General features: G+C 40.9%; 1 protein-coding gene across 3 annotated transcripts; it reads right to left on the bottom strand.

The window, feature by feature from the left end:
• Positions 1-372: 372 nt before the first annotated feature.
• LOC306858596 (uncharacterized protein) lies at positions 373-23,832 on the bottom strand. 3 transcript variants are annotated; one of them, XM_079399196.1, is made up of 5 exons: positions 23,785-23,813; positions 16,073-16,232; positions 7,797-8,206; positions 813-1,519; positions 373-727 (listed from the first exon to the last, which is right to left on the bottom strand). In XM_079399196.1, exons 3-4 carry the CDS (start codon positions 8,134-8,136, stop codon positions 813-815), a joined length of 1,047 nt encoding a protein of 348 aa, XP_079255322.1. In that variant the 5' UTR covers positions 8,137-8,206; positions 16,073-16,232; positions 23,785-23,813; the 3' UTR covers positions 373-727. The 3 variants fall into 3 exon arrangements, with proteins under 3 accessions (XP_079255322.1, XP_079255320.1, XP_079255321.1); XM_079399194.1 differs by lacking the exon at positions 23,785-23,813 and adding an exon at positions 16,634-17,274; XM_079399195.1 differs by lacking the exon at positions 16,073-16,232 and having other exon boundaries at positions 23,785-23,832.

Here is a 23,832-nt window from a genome sequence, read left to right as displayed (position 1 = left end):
ATTCTGTGTTGCAAATTAATGTATCTTTACGATTTTCGACCCTTACTACATGCTCTAATGTATTAATACTTAGGAAAGTATTTTCTGTGGCCACGAAAATATCCTTTCCTAGAGTTGATATGAACTTACACTGAATGTTCGCTGGACGAACAGATTAGTTGATGGCAATTTAATTCTGCTAGTTACTACTGGCAGCTGATATAAATAATTGTAATAAATCATAATTAATTGTAATTATTTATATACATTTCCCTTTAGAGCTAATTTGCTACACTGATTTACTCACCTACAAAAATCACCCCAATCATTGTTTGTTAGTTTTTTCTTCAAATAGAGCTATTCAAGTCATCTGCTGATTTTTTTATTTTATTTCACAATATATAATCCCAAAAGAACCAAAATTTCGCTATATGAGTTTTTTTTTTACAATATTGTGCAGCTCTAATCCAAATATTCTTGGCTTGAAACAGATTGACTGGCTTGTCTAGGAGAGTCCAGTGTAAGCCACCATGTTCTTCATGGGTCTCCAATAGGAAGGCCAGGAACTGGGCCATGTGAGTAATAGTAAACCATCAGCTCCATGATCTTGGCCTGGTTGAGCCAGTGCCGCATCCTCAACGTCTGGTTCAGGAAGCCCAGGCTGGCCAGGTCGGTCTGCCCCTCCGCCATGTATGCAAAGTGGCATCGGTGCTCTGCTGGTTGCCCTGGTACTCCTTGAGGAGGATGTCTGCGAAAAGAAAATTCACAAGAACAATGGGGTCAGAACAATGGCCATAGAGTGAGAGGGAGAAGCGACAGAGCATGGTACTCACTCAAAGCCGGCACGTGGTCGGGGAAGGGGTGCTCCTCCTGTTGCTGAGATTGCGCCGTTTCTGGGGGGGAGGGGGCTGGTCCCAGGGGCCCTGGTCAGCCGGTTCCCACGAGGGCCCAGCACGGGGCTCGCCTTCCTCCTCCTCTGCTCCCTTCTCAGGAGATTGAAGAGATGACAGCACTCTTCCAGTGACCTGGGTAGACGGGGTGGGCCGCAATTTCCTCCTCAACAGGCTGTAGCGGCGGGTCATGTCTCTGAGGGCCTGGCTCAGTGTGTCCACCTGCCTGTTGAGGTCTGCCACCTCATTCCTGAGCTTTTGGCAGCGGGGGTTGTCACAGGCCTGCTCCTCCTCCTCCTCCAGAGTTAAGGTGTGGTTGCGAGAGTCCTCCTGGTCGAGGGTCGAGGCCATGGGCACGACCGGGTTGCTCGCCCTCAGCTCGGAAAGGTTATGTAGGATCTTCTTCCTCTTCAGAGCCTGTATGATCTCTTGACGGGCTGCCGCCGTTAGCTCGGTGTGACCCATCAGGTGACGGTCCACACGGGAGGTGAACTTGCCACAGGTGGGCACGGGGCAGGTGCCCTTGCGGAAGTCCACCCTCCCGGAGGAGATGGCAAGAAGCAGCTTCCTTTCCTGAAGGTTCACCACCCTGTGGGTCAGCCTCAGGTGCTGGCTAAGCCGCGAATATGCGCATTTGCAGAGCGGGCAGTCTACAAAACACATGATGCGAAGGGAGCAAGAATCAAACACAAATTAGAGACTGTGTCAGTAGGTCATCTATATCCTTTGCGGATTCAAATAGATTAGAAATTGTATCATTCAATAAATTTCAAACGGGATGTGTGTCCATTTACAATTTATTGAATAGGATCGCTATAATAGTTTAGTGGGATGATTCTCCTCCAATCTTTTAAATCAATCAAATTAAAAAAATTGCTAGCAGGATGTGTGTCCATTTGCAATTTATTGAATGGGATCCCTTTAATAGGTAAGTGGGATGATTGATTATCACTGGATAGTACCCAATGTGAGAAAAGGATTTATAGCAAACTGAGAAGAATGGACCGGTCCGGTCATTTCTCAATCACCATACAATCACACACATTGACCTGAACTATAAAGTCATTCAGCAACTTTGAGGAGGCCAAATCAGATTGAGACATTTGTGATCTATCAATTAAGGGGTCATGCACAGCATTGAAGTCACCACATATCACAAGGTGATAGTCATTAAAGATGAGTATCATACGAACAGGGCTCTCAAGTTATAGCGAAAGTTTGGAGTAAGATTAGGGGAGGGGCCACACAAAGGGGAGGAGCAAGTCAAATATTTGCAGCATCCAAGTTTTTGCTAGCAGTTCAATTTTACCTATTGTTCATAATTGACCAGCACAAATATAAATGATAACATCTGGTAAATCTGATGAAAGACAAATTCATTATAATAAAATAAAAATACAAATGTATCAAAAATAAAAATAAATTTTGCCCCAAGCGAGCCAACTACACAGTAGTACTCAATGTACATACAGTACACATACAGTAGGATTACAGCACTTACCCTGAGGATGTATGTCAAACTGTGTGTGTGTGTGTGTGTGTGTGTGTAGACAGAGAGAGCGAGACACAGAGAGTACACATTTCAGCTTGTGTTTCTTTTTTTCTGTTGTAAATGTTTGTTGCACATTTTGATGCCTGATGACAGATGTAGAGGACTCCCACATAAATCACTGTCAAAGATAATAGTGTTCCAACCAGAGTCAAACTGTTCCTAGTTTTGTTCAAACCCACCATGGAAAACACACTGCATCTGAATTTGAGAGGGGAAGCCAGAGACCTTTATATGGGAGCCCCCTACCCCTGTCATCAAGCCATCAAAATGTGCAAACACAACAGGAAAAAAAACAAAACATTCTTAAGCTGAAATGTGTACTCTCTCCCTCTTTCACTCACACACACACACACACACACAGCTTGATATAAATACTCAGGACAAGTGCTGTAAACCTACTGTATGTGTACAGTATGTACATTGAGCACTGCTATTCAGTTGGCATGTTTGGGGCCAAATTTCTTTGTATTTTTGATCCGTTTTTAAATATATAAAAGTGTTTATTTTATTTGGATGAATTTGTCTGTCTTTTATCAGATTCACCAACTGTTATAACATCTCTAGTACTTTCGTTTCAGGAAGCCAAAGCTAAGTTAAAGCTTCTGGTTGCAAAGTAGTTGGAGAGTTTTTTGGACTGCATCAATAATACTTTAGCATGAATTTGGCTATAATCCTCAACATCAGCTCTCACTATCTTTTCACAGGCAAGTGATTTAGTCCAGGAATCTTAAAATTAAAAAAAAGAAAGGGGTTACCTACAGCATTCATCGGATCTTTCTCTTCCAACTTACACTCCATGTGCGCGTGCATCCATGTTGCTTAGTAACGAACGCACTTGCGGCAGAATCACGTAATTTAAACGGAAACAACAACATACTAATTTCTGATTGGCTGGCAGGAGGCATTTAACTCTGTATAACTCGAGACAGCTATGAACTAGGCAGAGGCATGAGGCAGAGAACTTCCCTCCGTATTCCCTCATCTATTAATTGTACATACAGAAAAGTTATATACAAGTTATCCCGTCTCGGAGTGAGAAATACAAGGTGTGGCGTGAGAGCGTGTGAAATGCATGAGACTTGAGAGCCCTGTACGAATGAGTTGTCGATAGAACGCACTTGCTAGGCACATATGAGACAAAAGTGCATTTAATATTGGACCATGTACTAAGTAGGTATGTAATACCACCATCTGCATCACCCTTAGAACAATGTATGGAAAAGGGAAGGCGCCGAACTGCCAATATCAAATCCCTTTTAGTTTTCTTAGCAGATGAAGAACTAATTCGTAATGCCTATTCTGAAAAGGATGCTTTCAAGTGAGATTCCTGTATTAGTGCAACAGAAGCCTGTCCAAAAATGTAGTCCTTTTAACAGCACCATTTAAACCACTGACATTCCAAGATACTACGTTAAGAGCCATAAATCTGATTTTATAATGATATAATAATGTACATCCTCTTGAATGTAAAACAGTGGACTTACATGGTTAAATCATGGCATCTGGAACTTTAAGAGAAGGTAGTAAGCAGATAGTTAGAACGAACTCTCCTTTGTGCCAATTTTTGACAACAGTGACAACAGCCTCGTCTGGATACGTGGCCAGCATAACTATTAATCACTTGAGTCCAAAGGCCAACTCAGCACCACAGTTTACTAGAGTATTGCTCGCCATACTCGCGATGTTAGAAGTGTATTTACACCTGTTAATAGAAATGATGGGCTGTGTTTCCCCTGCCATTATCTTAGGGGGGGCGCACCCCCGTCCCCCTTGAAGGTCAAGTTCAGCATTTTATTTAATTTTATATTCTCTATAGCACCAGATCACAACAGAAGTAATTTAAAGTTACTTTTCCTATAGAACAGGTCTATACCTTGTTCTTTTATTAAACAAACTAAATAGCCTTATGTTATTTGTCTTATTTACACAACTGCATGTTATTTCTGTCTCTACATTACATTCGCTCTCTCTGTATCTCGCACAGCGGAGTTCCGCCACGATGCACACACACACACACACACACACACACACACACACACACACACACACACATACGTGCACACAAGTGAGCACACTCCCACTAGTATTTGTAAATATTAAGCCGCAAAACGACTATTTAAATATGACTTCTGCCTGTCTCTGTGTTATGTATGGTGCAGACATGCGGTTTTGTTTACTACTCATACAGAAGCGCCTGTGAGGCTTGCGGTGATATTAACGCCTGCCGCCTCACTAAATGAGGACATAAATACAGAACAAGATCTCTAGAACTGCTCTGAGAGTCACTTCTTCACATACTGTGTACACAGATTTATGCCTAGTTATGTTGTAATTCTTGACTTTCCTGTTTTATACATCAGGCCCCAGTGTCATGAGTCCGGGCTGCAGTTCTTCCTTTCTCCACTAGAGGTCACCATCTCCCATCCTCCGTTCCCCTAACTCCACACACCTGTCACGGAACACTTAGGCTGTGTCCAAATTCAGGGTCTGCATCCGCCTTAGGATCCTTCCTACCCGGTTGAAGGAGGAGGGATCCTCCGACGTCCGCAAAACCCGGAAGTCGGTGTTTGTGAATTTGGACAGCCTACCCTTCTTTCAGTTCCCTCCCTTACCCGTTGCTCATATCCTGTCGCCTAGCAACCGTGACAGCGCCAAGCAAGAAGCGGGAAAATGGACAAACAAAGAGTTATTCTCCTCATTTTAATTATTTTGGAAGAAATAAAGCAATTAAATAAATTAAATACTTTCTTTGCTCGTTGTCGGAGAGTTTTTTATATCAGACTACAAGACAGTCACATCCAGGTAAGCCATTATAGCCTATTTTTATTTGTTTTTAAGTATTCTACTAATTTCTCCTACAAATTCATTGAGCCGAAGCATAAACTTTAGCTTGTTTTGTCAGAGAAACTCCTCTCCCACTCCGCTACCGCTCGCTTCGTCCGCCATTACGCTCTGCCGAAAAGAATTATGGGATAGGTAGGACGGGAAAGGATCCACCACACCCATCCTTCCAATTCGGGGAAAAGGAGGACGTATTTGTGGGCCGCATTTGAAGGATCCTACGAATTTGGACAGCCTTCGTCGCGGCGCTGTGACGTAACATCCTTCAAATGAGTACTCCGAAGGATGCAGACCCTGAATTTGGACACAGCCTATATAGTCTGTGGCAATGGGGAACAGCCGAGGGTGTAATAATGAGTGTCAGGTGAATGATCTGCGGCAGGTGTGTGGAGTTAGGGGAATGGAGGACGGGAGATGGTGACCTCTAGTGGAGAAAGGAAGAACTGCAGCCCGGACTCGTGACACGCAGGTGAAGAAACACCCATCCTAGATCAACTTATGATGCTACATTTACACCTGAGCTTGACAGAAGGTCTGAAAGTCACAACAGATGTTTGATAAAAAAATAAGTTTGTTTTAAAATTAGTGCTCAATGGTGGTTTAATTTGCTCATCAATGCCCTTTAAATGAAGAACAAATGCGGACAGCTGCAGTAACCAAATGTACGTTCACCATACGCAAAATAAATGTCTTTGTTAGAAAGTGTTGCATAATTAATTGATAGAAATGAAGGGTTTTCATTGTTTTCAATTCAAAAGTAGATTAACCCATTAAGCACACTTCCATTTTTGAGATCAGATTATAAAAAGTAAATAATTTATTATCCTAGCTGATATCTTAACCAACTAATATGTTTGTTACTATATACCTCCTGTAAGTCAATCAGATCATCACACGCTGAGATATGAGTCTCCATGTGTTCACTCTGTCTGGCGGCCATTTTGAAAGCTGTCTAAAAACTTTCACCAAAAGAGGAGCCCCTTAAATGTGCGGTTTTTAGATGTTTAAGGCTTTATTTTGGGCAAGTTTCACTACTTGTTGTAAAATTAAGAGATTCATGTTCAGACTTTAGCATATTATATCCTGGAACTTGGATGTGGGAAATAATTACATTAGATCCAAAAGCTAGCAACATATGCTACAGAACACAGTTAGCTGACTAGCTGTATACGATTGTGTGCTACGCTAATATAATACTGCACAGGCATTACTGGCTTCTACTTTTACATCCATATTATAAATTGAGTTTATTGCTGGCCTGTGGTTTTACAGTGCTGTAATCTGACTTATATTATTTTGAGGAGAGTTTAAAGGGTGCACGACTATGAAAATCACAGCTTCAGCGTGACATCAATAAGAAAAAGAATAATTTCATAGATATCATTAATAATAGTTGTTCATATTCAAATATGTATGAACTTAATACATGACCTAGATTATTTATTTAGCAAAAATCCTGTCATTTTAATAAATATTACATGAAATGTATTAAACATTGTTGCTGCTCCATTGAGCTCAGTGTTAAAGCTCTTCCACATTGAACATCTATATAAATACTTCATAAACAGACTTTAAATATTAACTGATGGCTGTCACTTTAAGTGATTTTCTATGGATTCTGTCGACTCAAATCTGCAGACTGGCTCTGATCTTTGGTAACTAGCATCATCTTCTCCAGACTGGAAATCTGTGGAAAACTGAGGCAGAAATCATGTGTATTCCAGCCTTAAGAGACTCGAGATGAGATTACATCTATTTAACAAGAGGTTTCATAATGAGGCTAGTTTCTGTGTTCATCCCCATCAATTAAATGTTTTATTAGATTACGTAACTGAATATGGACTAGTATAGATGTTGCAATGTGCTTTAATGACACTTCACTATAACTGAGCGACTTGAACTGTTGCTTGATTTTAGTGTTCTGCTTTTTTTTGTGATTGACTTGAAATCCTTAAAAATAAACAAGAATTTTTAATAAAACTTGATGTGAGCTTAATGGGAACAGGGGTGTGCTTAAAGGGTATAGAAATAAGCACAGCCAGACTTTTTAAATTTAATGATGTATATCTTAATTGAAATTCTTTTGTCATTTAAAATAAAATCTAATATTTTTGTGAGAGAGATTAATATTTTATTATTACTTTTTGTACTGTAGCCAATATCATGTGCACTAAAAATGTCTCAATGTATATTTTGGTGAGCTTAATAGGTACGTTTACCCTATTGGGTTTAATGTTACCAAAGAAAAAATGTTTTGTTAAGCAACTTTTGCATTATTTATAACTTTTTCTTAATTGAATGTGTGATATGTCATAATAATGAATGAACAACATGGAGGAAGGATCTTCTCAGGTTCTCATGAAGACAGCCAGCATTAGTATTTGTCTGGTCAAGTGATCTCAACATGTCTGTCCACTCCGTGTCAAATAAATCACTTTAATTAGGACACTTATATGATATTCTTTCATTTCTGTAGAGCTGGATATTTGAATAAGGATCAAATGACTGAGCTCAGCTTTCAGAATCAAACCAACCTGTTTGTGTCTCAGTATCTTCATGTTCGACTGTTTCTTCATTTGTAGTGTCTTCATTCTCCTCTCTAATAAACGCCATATTTGTTTCTGTCTCAGTATCTTCATATGTGATGCTGAACACATCTTCAATCTTTAAGTTTTCACTCTCCTCTTTTATAAATTCCATCTTTGTTTGTGTCTCAGTATCTTTTTGTTTCATACTGAATACGTCTTCAATCTTAATGTTTTCATTCTCCTCTTTAATAAACATCATCTTTGTTTGTTCCTCAATATCTTCTTGTTTGACTCTGAATGTTTCGTCAATCTTCATGTCTTCACTCTCCTCTTTAATAAACTCCATCTTTGTAATAGTGTGTCACATGGATCTCAGTCACTTCAGCAGGAGTTTTTCTGTGCGTTTGGACACTTTCCTGTTTAAGATAAGAATAACAGAAAGAAAAATAAATGCAAACTAAATAAGTGCGTCTCAATCAGCTCTAGGGTTGTCACACATCCCTTAAAATACTACATATTTAAAGGTAAAATGATGCATCCCATATCAAATCAATACGGGACAAGATTTGTTCAACTTTTTTTGTCCAATTTGATAAGGCCAACACATAGTTGAATCAACAAATAAAGATTCTGCAATGTGCATAATAATAATAGCAAGTATAATGAAATCAATTTCATTTATTAGAGAAGCTCCTTTGCACGTGATTGCATTTTGGCGTCTTTGTTTGCATATCGATAGAGTCTCGGGAACATGCGCCATAAAGGCCCTTTATACACAGAACACAGCATGTGGTAAACCTGCATAGGTTTTAAAATATCAAGCATTCGAGCTCACACCTGCCCTTTGAACACAACGCAGTTTGCAGAGAAGCATTTCAGTTGCTCACGGTGGAATGTCTGACTTAATGGGGTAAGTTAGGGCTGCACGATTATGACGAAAATCATAATTGTCGATTATTCCCTTGAAATTGTAATTACGATTATCACAATTTACATTGACTGATGTTTTAAATAGCTTTATACCATTGTTTGAAGCAACTGCATGCCATAACTTAAAAAAAACAAGCTGAAAACTGAAAAACTTTTATTGCTTTTCTTGTTGCCACAAATGTCAACGATACATTGGTTTGATTTCTTTAAATAAAACTATGCAATATGCATGGTATAATAATGTTATGCTAAAACTAAAATTAAAAGCATGGAAAAACTTAAGGTTTTACTTAAGGTATCCTACTTAGGATAACCTGTAGAAAGAAAGGGAAAAAAAACTGAGTTTGCCTTATTAAGTACTTTGGCCAAGAACACAAGCCATAAAAACACTTCAAGTTTTCAGGAACAACACCAAGTTTGACTTTTAAAGATCTTTGGCCAGGAACACAAGCCTGTCCAGACTTTCAGGCTTCAGGGATGCACACAAACAAGTCACAATGTTTCCTCCAGTGCTGAATACTCTTTCCGAGGGAGAGCTTGTGGCAGGAATGCACAAATACTTTTGTGCTAACTTGGAGAGTGCTGGAAATTGTTTTGTATGTTCCTTCCACCAGACCAAAGGGTTCTATCAACAGCAGCAGAGAGCAAATAAGACTGTAGCTCAGTAGTTATGGCCATGTCTTGGAGACTGGAGAGAGATGATGGTGCTGGTCTGTGGTCCTCATCCACTTTAAAGAAGCTGTCCAGTGTTTTTTTGGTCTTCTTTAGTGCTGGTGCATTTTGGTCTTCTGCTTGCTCTCTAACAATCACACTAACAGATGGTTGAGGCTTTTAATAAAACAAAGGTAAACATTTAGTTTAATATATGTCATATACTATTACTAGTAACAAAATTATATTATATACATGGCACACACAACCTACAATTATTACCTTCATGACTGTAGATCCAAGATGGCGGCGCGATCAGACGCAGCGGCTACTCCGGGTCCCAAAGACGGTGCTTTTATGTCTTTTAATGTTGTCTGTTCGTCTCCAAATAGTGTCAGTTTACCGTTAACTCGTAAGGAAATCACTCCAAAACTCATCTATGATCGCCAAAGTCTTTTGGATATCGGCAACGCATACAAACACCAACTCTCGCCGACGGCTACTGAGAAGCTACGAGGCCTTTGTTTACTGCTGGAGCCGGACCTCGAGACCGCGGCCTCGCCTACTGATGCTACCCTCACAAGGCAGCGTCGCAAGCGGTGTGAGAGAGGACGGAAGCGCGGAGGTATACGAGCTAGGCTAAGAGCTAACCCCACAAGACCGGCTCTTCCATCACTCATGCTCTCAAACGTTCGCTCTCTGGAAAACAAGCTGGACTTAATTAAACTCAGTCGGTCTACACAGCATGAGGCAAAGGATTGTTGTGTGTTTGTTTTCACCGAAACATGTCTAAACGACAACATCCCGGACTCCGCCATTCAGCAGCACGGGCTAACCATCTACCGAGCGGATAGAGATTCATCACTGTCTGGAGGTGGCTTGTGTGTGTATATCAACAAAGACTGGTGTAACAATGCTGCAGTATTATCAAAACACTGTTCATCACTTGTGAAGTGTCGACCGTTCTATCTGCCGCGGGAGTTCACGGTCATTGTTATTGTCGCGGTCTACATTCCCCCGTGTGCAAACGCTAAGGACGCGCTTCGTGAACTGTATAGCGCCATCAGTGAGCAACAAACAAATAACCCAGATGGCTTTTTCATCATAGCTGGTGACTTCAACCACGCAAACTTAAAGACAGTTTTGCCAAAGTTCTACCAACATGTGAACTTTACAACAAGGGGAAACAACACACTGGATTTTGTTTATACAACAGAGAAAAACGCATACAAATCTGAACCCCGCCCCCACCTCGGGTACTCAGACCACATCACTGTTATGCTAATACCAACATACAGACAACTTCTCAAACTCGCCAAACCGGTTCAAAAGCAGATCACAGTATGGCCAGACATTGCCACCTCAGCACTACAGGACTGCTTTCAGTGCACAGACTGGAACATGTTTAAAGGTCTCATGGCATGAAAATGTCACTTTATAAGGTTTTTTAACATTAATATGAGTTCCCCTAGCCTGCCTATGGTCCCCCAGTGGCTAGAAATGGCGATAGGTGTAAACCGAGCCCTGGGTATCCTGCTTCGCCTTTGAGAAAATGAAAGCTCAGATAGCCCAATCTGGAATCTTCCCTTTATGTCGTCATACAGGGAAAGGTTACCTCCCCTTTCTCTGCTTTGCCCGCCCATGAGAAACTGAGCTACGACCGTGCGAGGAGAGCGACAGACATCATGGCTTGCAAACGAGCAAAGCATTGTTTTTTGGCACTTCAGATCTGTTCTACTCTATGAACTGTGACATACTGTAATACAACTGAATGCCCAATAAAGCTGTTCACATTTACATATTTTCTGTTGTCATACATAAAACAAGTATAAATAGTAAACATGATCCATTAATAATACATGTTAACCCTGAATCACTCTATACTCCTTAAATCCTGATTTATAATCATAACATCGTCTGATAAAATCAATATACATCTAACTTACACTACAAAGCGACTATATGCAGTGGTTTTGGCTACATTACTGTTTTGTGTCTGAGTAATAAACTATGCGCATATTAACAGACAAATTATGTTCATATTTAAAAGTCCAAACAGTCAGTAAGCGACAAGTGTTTGTAAATTCTGTTTTGTAAATTATTTATTGATGAGTCTGCTGCTTTAAGGCAAACTGAAAGCGCTGCTTCTCTGCCGCTCGCTGCTCAGAACAGACGCCGAGAGAGGCGACACTGCGCCGGGAGAGAGACCTCGCGCTCGCGGGGCAGTACTGTAGACATCTTCCAACTGAATGATAAGGTTTTTTTTCTTTTTTTTTCTTAAAGTCGCTAGGTTTGTTAGTATGTACCCGTTATGGGAAAAAAGCCGCCAAAAGGGTCTGAAAGTTACTAAATATTGTTCTAAAGTCACGCTCGTGTGTGTGAGATGCGGGAGCTGATGGCAGCGGGCGGTGGATATTGTTGTGGTCCGCTCAGGTAAAGTCTATGTGTGGGAAACACTGACCGTATCCAGACACAATATTTTAAACTAACCATTCGGAGACGTCCTGCTGTAGCCGCTGAGTTGCAACTTCTTCATCCGGTGCTTCTCCATCCGGATCAGATTCTGGGTCAAACTGAAAAGCTTGAACGACTGCGTGTCTACGAGCCATTGCGATACATCCACTGTCAACATTAGCGCATGGTACCGTGGCCACAAGCTGCAGGCCACACACCCACCCTCCACCTTGCCCCGCCTCTCTCCTCATCATTAGCATTTAAATCTACAGACACAGAAATGGCACGTCCTAAGGTAAGCTCATTGTGGGACTGGCTCGTAGTGGCTGAAATTCTGCACAAAGGCTGAATTTCGGGAACGAGACTTCAGATACAGTACTAGGGACCACTTAGACCTATATAAAAGCATCCATAAAAACAGCATGTCATGGGACTTTTAAAGAGGCAGCCACCTACAACAACCACACAGACCTGCAGGAGTACACTGAAACTGTGACTGCTTACATCAAAAAGTGCATAGATGATGTGACAGTCACCAAGGCCATTACCACATGTGCCAACCAGAAGCCATGGATGACAGCAGAGGTTTGTGGGCTGCTAAAGACCAGAGATGAAGCATTCAGATCAGGAGATAAAGCAGCCCTCAAAACAGCAAGAGCCAATCTGTCTCATGGCATCAAGAAGGCAAAACAACAATATGCTAAAAAAAAATCAACAACAACTTCACAGACAGTAAAGACACTCGGCCCCTGTGGCAAGCCATTCAGATCATCGCTGACTACAAGCCCCCACCACAGGCCAGTGATGATGACACATCCTTACCAGGTGCACTCAACCACTTCTACTCACGATTTGAGATACAGAACGACACACCTGCACAGAAACTACTCACATCTCCAACCACCTCTACTCACGATTTAAGATACAGAATGACACACCTGCACAGAAACTACACACATCTCCAAACAACCAGGTACTCTGTCTTTCTCCAGCCGACGTAAGGAAGACCCTGTCCCGGATTAACCCACGAAAGGCTGCAGGCCCTGACAACATACCTGGACGTGTACTGAGAGACTGTGCTGCACAGCTGACGGATGTCCTAACAGACATCTTCAACACCTCGCTGAGCCAGGCAGTCTTCCCCACGTGTCTCAAATCCACCTCCAGTACCAAAGAAGTCACCCGTGTCCTGTCTGAATGACTATCGTCCCATAGCACTGACCCCAATCATGATGAAGTGCTTTGAGAGGTTAGTCATGCATCACATCAAATCCAGTTTTGCAAACCGTTCCACGGACGATACAATATCCACCACTCTCCACCTAGCTCTTACTCACCTGGAACAGAAAGACGTGTGTAAGAATGCTGTTCATCGACTTCAGCTCAGCATTCAACACTATGATCCCACAACAGCTCATCCACAAACTAAACGTGCTGCTGGGCCTTAACACCCTGGTCTGTAATTGGATACTGGATTTTTTAACTGCAAGACCTCAGTCAGTCCGTGTCGGCCGCAAATCCTCCAGCACTACCACACTGAGCACAGGTGCCCCACAAGGCCGTGTGCTCAGCCCGCTGCTGACTCACGACTGCACTGCCAAGTCCAGCTCCAACCGCATGATCAAGTTTGCTGATGACACAACTGTGGTAGGCCTCATCCGCAACAACGATGAAACGCTCTACAGAGAGGAAGTGGCACAGCTGGCGAAATGGTGTGGTGCTAAAAACCTGTCAATGTAAGACAAAAGAGGTTGTGATGGACTAAAGGAGAAACTCTGTTAACCACCCCCCACTGACCATTGACGGCTCAATCGTGGAGAGAGTTGGCAGCACTAAATTCCAGGGGGTGCACATCTCAGAGGATCTCACCTGGACCACCAACGTCACGTCACTCAACAAGAAGGGACAACAGCGCCTCCACTTTCTCCGCCGGCTGAAAAGGGCGAGTCTCCCACCACCCATCCTCACATCACTGTCTGGTATGGGAACTGCAGTGCTGCTGACCGCAAGACCCTACAACGGACAGTGAACACTGCCGCAAAGATCATTAGTGCCCCTCTCCCCTCCATCCTGGACATTTTCCTTGCACGATGCTCCAGCAAGGCCTCCAGCATCGTGAAAGACCCCACCCACCCCTCCCACAACCTCTTCCAGCTCCTACCATCAGGTAGAAGGTACCGGAGTATCAAAGCTCGCTCTGTCAGATTGCTCAACAGCTTTTTTCCCCAAGCTGTGAGAACTCTTAACTCCATTTTTTTTTTTTTATACTTGCATTGTTGTATGTTTAACTAGTATGTAGCACCGTGGTCCTGCGAGACACGACATTTCGTTCCACTATATGTCCACACATGTAGCAGAATGACAATAAAGCTCAACTTGAACTTGAGATATTCATGCCATTTCAGTTCTCAAACAAATCTTGACAGCTTCAACTCTGTCCTCCTTTACATACTTATGCTTGAACCTGGGATCAATTGCAGAAGCCATGGCAAGCAACTCGAGTCTGTGGATCATCATACTTCTCATTCAGGTAGTCCAGGATCTTCTTCTTGATGCATTTTGACAGTTCTGTTTCTCCCTCTTTCTCTGCCAAGATTTTATTGTTGAACAAATGAAGAACAGGCTTCACATATGATACACTTATATATTGCTCTCCTGAAAGAGCATCAGTGAATTTAACAAGTGGAGAAAGGGAGTTGTTGACCGCCTCAAGGACTTCTACATCCTGCCATGCGGGGACAAGGGACCTCATTTATCAATCTAACGTAGAAACGAGTGCAGATCCGAGCGCACAAATCAACTTACGACAGAGCTCACGTGTGATTTATGAAACATTCGTATGCCGCCAATACCATCGTACGAAAGATCGTACATTGATAAATGTGGCGGCAGAAAACAATCGTCATTTGAATATTACGCCCCTAAAAACACCCCGGTTTAGAAGCCCCGCCCCTAGAGTTTACGACACGAAGAAACCGGCCAAAAAGAGGAAGCAATCTCATGAAAGAGAAACTGATCTTACTCCAAAAACACCCGTTATCCTTATAATTGCAAACAATGGCATTAATTTATATGTATATTAAATACCAGTAAATATAATGAAAAATGTATAAACACTATATAACTTATTTAGTTCTCCTTAATCCACAACAAACCCTTTAAATTTAACGGTATTAGAAAACAAGAATGAAAAAATTAGTAGCTATAAAATTTTATATTAAACTATGAAGTAAAACACAAATTAGGCTATAGTGGCATTCATTATAAACAGAATACAACATCAAGCTGAAATGAATGAATTAAAGTGAAACTAAACGGCACTGGGCTCACAAGCCTCTCTCATTCAACATCCAAATGTTTCCATTTTTGCCATGTAACATTTGGTTGCTAAACTATTATCTATGATGTAAACAAGGCGTTGTACTTCACTTGTGTTCCAATATCCGCGTAAAATATGACCCTTCACGTGCGCAATGAATGTTTGTTTCAGTGCTGAACGCTGATTTTACATGGGACCTTGTGAATTGTGCAATGTAACATATTAGTTTGATTAATGGCCGAAATGTCAAGTTAGTAACGCTGAAATGTTGTGTGTGTGCGTGTGAGGCACCTGCGTGATCACCAATCAGTTAAATAAAATTTAAAAAATGCAAATTAAGAGTGTCCCAAAAACGAAAGTAGCCTATACTTGTCGCACTGTTTTTTTTTTGTTAATCTGTTAATTAAGAGAAATATATTTAGTGTAGCCATATTTATTTTATTCATTTTATAATATGTTTTTCTCCGTTCACAGAAGCGCTGCAGGTGTGTGATACGACGATGTGTGATTCCTCACGGTCTGTTGTTTATGCTGCTATTTGCGCATAAAGCTAAACCCACGAAAGGAAAAAAAAACTAAACAAAAATAAGCTTTGTTTGTCGATTTAGGAAAATAATCTAAATGAACAAAATGCTGTCATTATACAATCTCCGAAATTCTCTATGCTGCACGCAAGTTCAGGCTAACTCAAAAACTTGCGTACACAAGCTCAGACCTGACGTGAGATTTGATCGTAGCCACCGCTCGTGTCTATATTGAAAAAATTCCAAGTTTTGCGTAGAAACGACCGTATGCCCAAATTTCGGTCGTACGTTCGTTTTGTAAATGAGGCCCAAGGTGTCTGGCTTTTCTGTCTTTGGAGAGAACACAAGAAATGGCACTCTGTTGTTCCGACACCCTGGCAATCATTGCTTGTTTTGAGCCCCACCTCGTTGGACACTCAGTCTTGAGCTTGTGTTGAGGTAACTTGAGCTCTTTCTGGACCTCGGACAACTCCCTCCTTCGTCTCCAGCTATAGGAGAAGCACCCCACCATCTTTTTGCAGGCATTTAGTGCATGGTCAATCCGTCCATCTTTCAAAGCATGTTCTAAACACACACAAACACACACACACACACACACACACACACACAAACACACACACACACACACACAGTTTACTAAAACTATATATTTTATTTACAATTAAACAGACACAATTTCAAATTACAGTAACATAGCACAATTGATAATATAGTTGTAAAAACATGTTTATAGTTTATAGTTCACATCAAATAAGAGCATTATTAGTATGACAATATTTAAAACACAGACGTTGTTGCATGCTACACTGTTCTATCACTGAATGCATTATATATAATCGAGAAAAGGATTTGAAAACCCCTGATCTGCATATTATTAGACAAGTACATATTCCTATGGCATAATAATGGTATTGTGTGTACATTTTTAGATAATTGAATATTAAGTAGTAAAGTAGGCTACTCACCAATCGCTAGGTGCAGCCTGTGTCCAAAACACTGAAGTCTGCTCTATTTATTTATAGCAACAGCGTTCACTATATTTGCTGCGTTGTCTGTTGTGACACAGACTTGTTGCTCCTCCTTTAAATCCCAAGCAGCCAGCATCTCTTTCAATCCTTGAGCAATCATATCTCCAGTGTGATCTTGTGGAAAATAGGCCGTTTGCAAGCATCTGCTTTTGAGCTGAAACTCATCATCAATGTAATGAACTGTTAGGCTCATATATGGTTCCACAGTTCTACTCGACCATCAATCAGTCGTGGTGGAATAGAACTCTATTTTCTGTAGATCTGATTCAATCCTTTCCTGGCATTTTGCATAGAGTGAAGGTAGTGCAACTTGAGAAAAATAATTGCGGGAAGGGATGACATATCTCTTGTCCAGTGTGTTTATGAGTTTTTTAAATCCCGCGCTGCAAACTGTATTAATTGGCGTCATGTCTTTTGCAATGAAATGCGTGATCGCTTCAGTTATCTCATTCTCCCTTCGGGAACCTGCCAGGTACGGAGAAGCGCAAAACAACGATGTCGTGATGGGTGTCTGTGTAGCAGTTCTTGCATCACTTGGTGCTTTTTTCTTCATGCTGAGACATTCCTCATATTGCACTCTGTGGTTGAATTTTAAATGGTTGTATAAATTTGTGGTGTTGCTTGATGGTGCAGAAACAGTTGTTCGACATAACTTACACACTATAACACACTGCTCGACATCATCGCTCGTGAATCCAAAATAATTCCACACCACTGATGAAGCTTTTCTTTTCGGCTCTAATGCTTGATTCTGAGCAACACTTTGCAAGTTGTCAGAAATTGTTTCTTTATCAGCACACGTTTAGGAAATTGACATGACATGACAGCGATGACAGTGAATCAGGTCGTTGATAAGGACACGCCTACACACTATTATTAAAAGTCGTGATTCGCCTCTCACAACTTCACATGCTCTAAACGCCTCAAGCATGAAAATAATGTACTTGTTTTTTGTTTTGGTTATCGCAGCTTTGAACGATTACGTAATCGTGGCATCCGTAATCGTGATCGCGATTAGAAATTTGATTAATTGTTCAGCCCTAGGGTAAATTCACCCAAAAATTAATAATCTGTCATCGTTTACACACTCAAAAGTTGTTCCAAACCTGTGTTGCTTGAGGCCATTAGAGTTTGTAAAAATGTGTTTTATTGTGTAAAAAACTATAAAAATGTAAGTTGCAAGTAGGGGTGTACGATATACACTCACTGGCTACTTTATTAGGTACACCTTGCTAGTACCGGGTTGGACCTCCTTTTTCCTTCAGAACTGCCTTAATTCTTCGTGGCATAGATTCAACAAGGTGTTGGAAAAATTTCTCAGAGATTTTGCTCCATATTGACATGATTGCATCACGCAGTTGCTGCAGATTTGTCGGCTGCACATTCATGATGCGAATCTCGCGTTCCACTACATCCCAAAGGTGCTCTATTGGATTGAGATCTGGTGACTGTGGAGGCCATTTGAGTAAAGTTAACTCATTGTCATGTTCAAGGAACCAGTCTGAGATGATTTGAGCTTTGTGACATGGTGCATTATCCTGCTGGAAGTAGCCATCAGAAGATGGGTACACTGTAGTCATAAAGGGATGGACGTGGTCAGCAACAACACTCAGGTAGGCTGTGGCATTTAAACGATGCTCAATTGGTACTAAGGGCCCCCAAATGTGCCAAGAAAATATCCCCCACACCATTACACCACCACCACCAGCCTGAACCGTTGTGACAAGACAGGATGGATCCATGCTTTCATGTTCTTTGCTCCAAATTCTGACCCTACCATCTGAATGTCGCAGCAGAAATCGAGACTCATCAGACCAGGCAATGTTTTTCCAATCTTCTATTGTCCAATTTTGATGAGCCTGTGTGAATTGTAGCCTCTGTTTCCTGTTCTTAGCTGACAGGAGCAGCACCCGGTGTGGTCTTCTGCTGCTGTAGCCCATCTGCTTCAGGGTTCGACGTGTTGTGCGCTCAGAGATGGTATGCTGCATACCTTGGTTGTAATGAGTGTTTATTTGAGTTATTGTTGCCTTTCTATCATCTCTAACCAGTCTGCCCATTCTCCTCTGACCTCTGACATCAACAAGGCCTTTTTGTCCACACAACTGCTGCTCACTGGATATTTTCTCTTCTATCAGACCATTCTCTGTAAACCCTAGAGATGGTTGTGTGTGAAAATCCCAGTAGATCAGCAGTTTTTGAAATACTCAGACCAGCCCGTCTGGCAACAACAACCATTCCACGTTCAAAGTCACTTAAATCCCCTTTCTTCCCCATTCTGATGCTCGGTTTGAACTTCAGCAAGTTGTCTTCACCACATCTACATGCCTAAATGCACTGAGTTGCTGCCATGTGATTGGCTGATTAGCAATATGTGTTACTAAGCAATTAAACAGGTGTACCTAATAAAGCAGGGGTCACCAACACGGTGCCCGCGGGCACCAGGTCGCCCCCAAGGACTACATGAGTCGCCCGCAGGCCTGTTCTAAAAATAGCACTTGTGAGCTGTATCTGAAATTAAATTTTATTCTGTTGCTATTCTTTTTTAATCACACTTGCATTTATATATATTTAAAAATGACAATATCTTAAAAATATGTTCATTATACATGAGTTTAGATAAGTTTAGGTGAACTCTGACCTACTCTAATTCAAAAGTATTTTGCGCGAGACAAAACCAGTGCTCGTGGAGAGTAAGCTAGCGGGCGCGCGCAACGAAGATGGTAGCTGAATAAAGTTTCTTGCCCCAAAAACATGGCAGAAAAAAGGAAGAAAACGTATCACTTTCACAACGATTGGAAGGAGGAATTATTTTTTACGACTGTGAAAGAAACCTGCGTGTGTCTCATTTGCGGGGCGACTGTGGCGACGGCAAAGCGGCACAATGTGGAGAGACACTTCACTACGTGTCACAAAAGCTACCATGCTAACTACCCACCGGGAAGTGCACTACGGACAGAAAAAGCCTGTGAGCTAAAGGCAGCTTTGGGTAAACAACAGTCTTTTTTCACGAGGCCGGCGAAAAATTCACAAAAAGCAACCTAAGCCTCGTTTAGAGCTACACATTTTCAGATCAAGAAGAAGGCATTTTCAGACGGAGAAGTTTTCAAAGAAGCAATGATGATAATTGCTAACAATTATCATCATTGCTCTAACGAGAAAAATTGAACCGATCTAATCTCCACTCTCTCTGACGTCCAACTGGGTGCATCTACGATGGCTAGCCGAGTGTCAGATATGTCTGGTAATTTGGCCGATCAGCTGGACCGGGATCTGGCAGAGTGCAGCTGGTTTAGCATCCAGTGCGACGAGTCCGTGGACAGCAGCAGTACAGCGCAGCTGTTAGTTTTTATCCGGATGGTGTTTGAAGATTTCTCCACAAGAGAAGAACTGCTGACACTACTGCCATTAAAGACAACTACGAGGGGAGTTGACATTTATAACACGGTGAAGGAGTTTTTCGTGCAGAAAAAGGTACCATTGGAAAAGCTGGTAGAGGTGACTAAAGACGGGGCTCCTGCTATGATCGGCTGACATACAGGTTTCATCACTCACTGTAAAAGTGACCCAGACTTCTCAAAATTTCTGCATTATCACTGCATCATTCACCAGCAGGCGTTATGTGCAAAAGTGATCGGCTTTGGATACGTGATGACTCCCACTGTAAAAATCATAAATGACATCCGCTCCAAAGCAAAACAACACAGGATTTTCAAGATGCTATTGGAGGAGATGTCAGCTGAATATGGTGACCTGCTGCTACACACAGAAATCCGATGGCGCAGCAGAGGACGACTTTTACTTAGTTTTTGGTCACTTTTGGGTGAAATAAAAGAGTTCAAGCAGTCCAAAGGCGAAGATGTCTCACTGCTAGAGGACACAGAGTGGACACTTGACCTTGCATTTTTGACGGACATTACTGGGAAACTAAACGACTTGAACTGCCAGCTGCTAGGCAAAATTAAGACTGTTGTTGATATGATAAGTGCTTTAAATGCATTTAAAGCCAAGATGTGGATTTACAGAGAAAAAAGTTGCTGCACTTTCCCTCTGTGCAGTCGGTGCTGAAAGACAATGCTTCTGCATCTGAGACATTTGATAAAGTTGCAGAAAAGTACTGTGAAGTCATAAACAGACTTGGGCAAGAGTTTGAGAATAGGTTTTGTGACCTTCATCAGCTTGATCCATGTGTGTGTCGTTCATTTCCAATCCTTTCATGAATGTGAACACAACATGGTTTGCTGAGCAACTAAGTGCAACGTTCAACTTGGATGCTGGACAGGTGGAGATTGAAATCATAACATTGCAAAATGACGTCCACCTCAAAGCCTACCAGGCTGCACCGAACTTTTGGTCCCTTGTTGACACAGAGAAGTACAGTGGAGCATGCACAGCAGCTATGAAGGTTGCTAGCCTGTTTGGTTCAACCTATCTCTGTGAATCAGTGTTTTCTTCATCAAGAACAAACACAGAACACGCCTTTGTGTTCAATTTAAAAAGTGTTTTAAAAAATGCCACAGATTTGGTCATTAGTTCAAAATGTGACAAGATTTGTTTAAAAATATGTAAGTTGATTTTTCTAACATTACATAATTGATAACTTTTTGAAACATCAAGTTCATGATTTGTTAAAAGGGTTTGTCAGTGGCTAGTGAAAATGGGAAATGTTTCCTATGAAATGTAGTGATGTAAGTGATCATCTAAAAATGTAACAATTACTAAGATTAAAGTTCTGAATATTCATATCTGTTTCCCTCCTTATTGTCATTGTTGCTAATTATTGTGAGAAATCATTTACGTGATTAGTGTCTTCACATAGATGAGTATTATTAATAATGTAACTAAAGGCAAACTGAGCAAATTTGTTATTTCAGAAGAGCGTATCAAACTGGTAGCCCTTCGTATGACTCAGTACCCATGAAGTAGCTCTCAGTTTCAAAAAGGTTGGTGACCCCTGTAATAAAGTGTCCGGTGAGTATGTTGTCTGCGATAATATTGTAATTTTTGTTTTAATGTGGGATTTGACATTATTGAGTATTTAGCAAATATCATTCAAAACACCCCTACAGACTGCACGCACACATCAGGTGATGAAGTCTAGACTAGAGCGTGTACTTTCACTGCTTGATTCAGTCTATTACAATACATTCACAATGATCACAAAATTCAAGACATGGAGCAGAAAATGTAGGCTACATACAACTTCATATAGTTAATCAATTTTACATGAAGAGTGCCGTTTTTCTTACAACGGTTCAATAAACAAGAAGGTAATTAAGAGACTTACGTTTTAGACACCATATTTCATACACCATATCACCATATATGGTTCCATTCATACCTCTCTGGCCGCACTCAGTTCATTCAATTAAAATCATTTACCTCTCATCCAGTCCCTGTCACCACAGGTGTGCCCCAGGGCTCTGTACTGGGCCCCCTGGTGTTTATTATCTACCTTCTTCCTTTCTGTATCTTTCGCAAACATCAGGTTCATTTCCATTGCTACGCATATGACACCCAGCTCTACTTTTCTACCAAACTCCAAATTCCATCCTCCCTTACCAATTGCCTCCTTAATATAAAATCCTGGTTCACTTCAAACTTACTCAAATACAAAAACAGCAATAAAACAGAACTTCTTCTTATAGGTACAAGATCTACATTAAACAAATCTCAGAATTTCTCTATTCCCATTCCTTCATCTCCCCCTCCCTTCAGGTTAAGAGTCTGTATCTTCATCTACGATAGCACCCTCTCTTTCACCTCCCATGTTAATAATGTCACTCGGTCTGCTTACTTTCACCTTCGAAACATCAACCGTTTACATCCATCCCTCACACTTCACTCCACTTTCCTTTCTCGTTCATAGTCTAGTCACCTCTCGTTTAGACTACTGTAATTCCCTTCTGTTTGGCCCCTTGCATAAAACCCTCCATAAGTTACAACTGGTTCAAAACTCAGCTGCCCGTATTATCACTTGCACCCCCTCTATCCATCACATCACACACATTTTACAACAGCTTCGTTGGCTCCCCATTACCGTATTAACTACAAAATACTTCTCACTTTTAAAGCCATTCATAATCTTGCACCTCCATGTTTCACAAATGTCTGTAGCATACGCATAGCATAGTGAATTATTTTTAACATGCAATGATACAAAATAAAACCAAACAATATTTGTAATGAAGAAAACTAATAAGACAAGTAATGTAAACCCACAGCACATCTCTTGCGCCGAACACGCACAATCTTGCTCTCCGAATGAATGCAGCGCAGATAGACTTGAGACACAAGTTATTTGAAACACATTGAATGTTTAAATAAGATAGTATTGACAATTAACATTATATGCACAAGTTAAACTGGGTTTTATTCTTTTGCTAAAAACGTTATTTTTTCATGGTAAGGATGACTTTTGCATGGAATTGTCCATCATTATTTCCTGTTTTTGCTCTGTTTCAACAACAAAAATGATTCAAACACCGTCACAGCGCTGATTCGCTTCAATCGCAATGATTCGCTTATTAACAGTGGCTTGCTGCCACCTACTGGCGGCTTTAATTTCACATTCAAAGTTTCTTTTATTATTTAAATGATTTCAAATATCATTCAATGTTTTATGTTTAATATATCAAAATTGATGCATTTGTAATTGCAGTTTAAAGCATCTAAATGCCACTTTAAATGTCTTATTATTCTAATTCACTGATTAAATGATAATGGACACTTTATAAAAGGTAAAAATGCAAATGTACATACTGGTAAATGAGCCACTCAAAACTAGTACTAATTAATGAATGAACTTATAATGAAAGTTAACGACTTATATTTGGTATGGCTTGCTGATTTAATAGAGTGCACTTTAATGAAAATATTTAGTATTTCTTGTTGTGTTGATTTAAAGGTTTTGAGCATCATGTGAGACAGAGTTAAAAAATATATTTAAAATAACCTTTAGAAATATATGCGTTTTAGATACAGTATTAGGCTGCAGTCAGTTAAGTTACAGTGAAGAATAAACATTCAATTCTACAGCGTTTATGACACTTTAAAGTTGACTGAACGGTTTAAATGCTTTAAACACAAACCTTTCTTCAGTCGAATCACAACAGAGCGCGGCGCAGCCTTATGACGTC

This window comes from Barbus barbus (assembly GCF_936440315.1).
Source record: "Barbus barbus genome assembly, chromosome: 39".
Taxonomy (NCBI): domain Eukaryota; kingdom Metazoa; phylum Chordata; class Actinopteri; order Cypriniformes; family Cyprinidae; genus Barbus; species Barbus barbus.
Note: the sequence above shows the minus strand (reverse complement) of the source record. Positions and strands in the feature narration are given on the sequence as shown.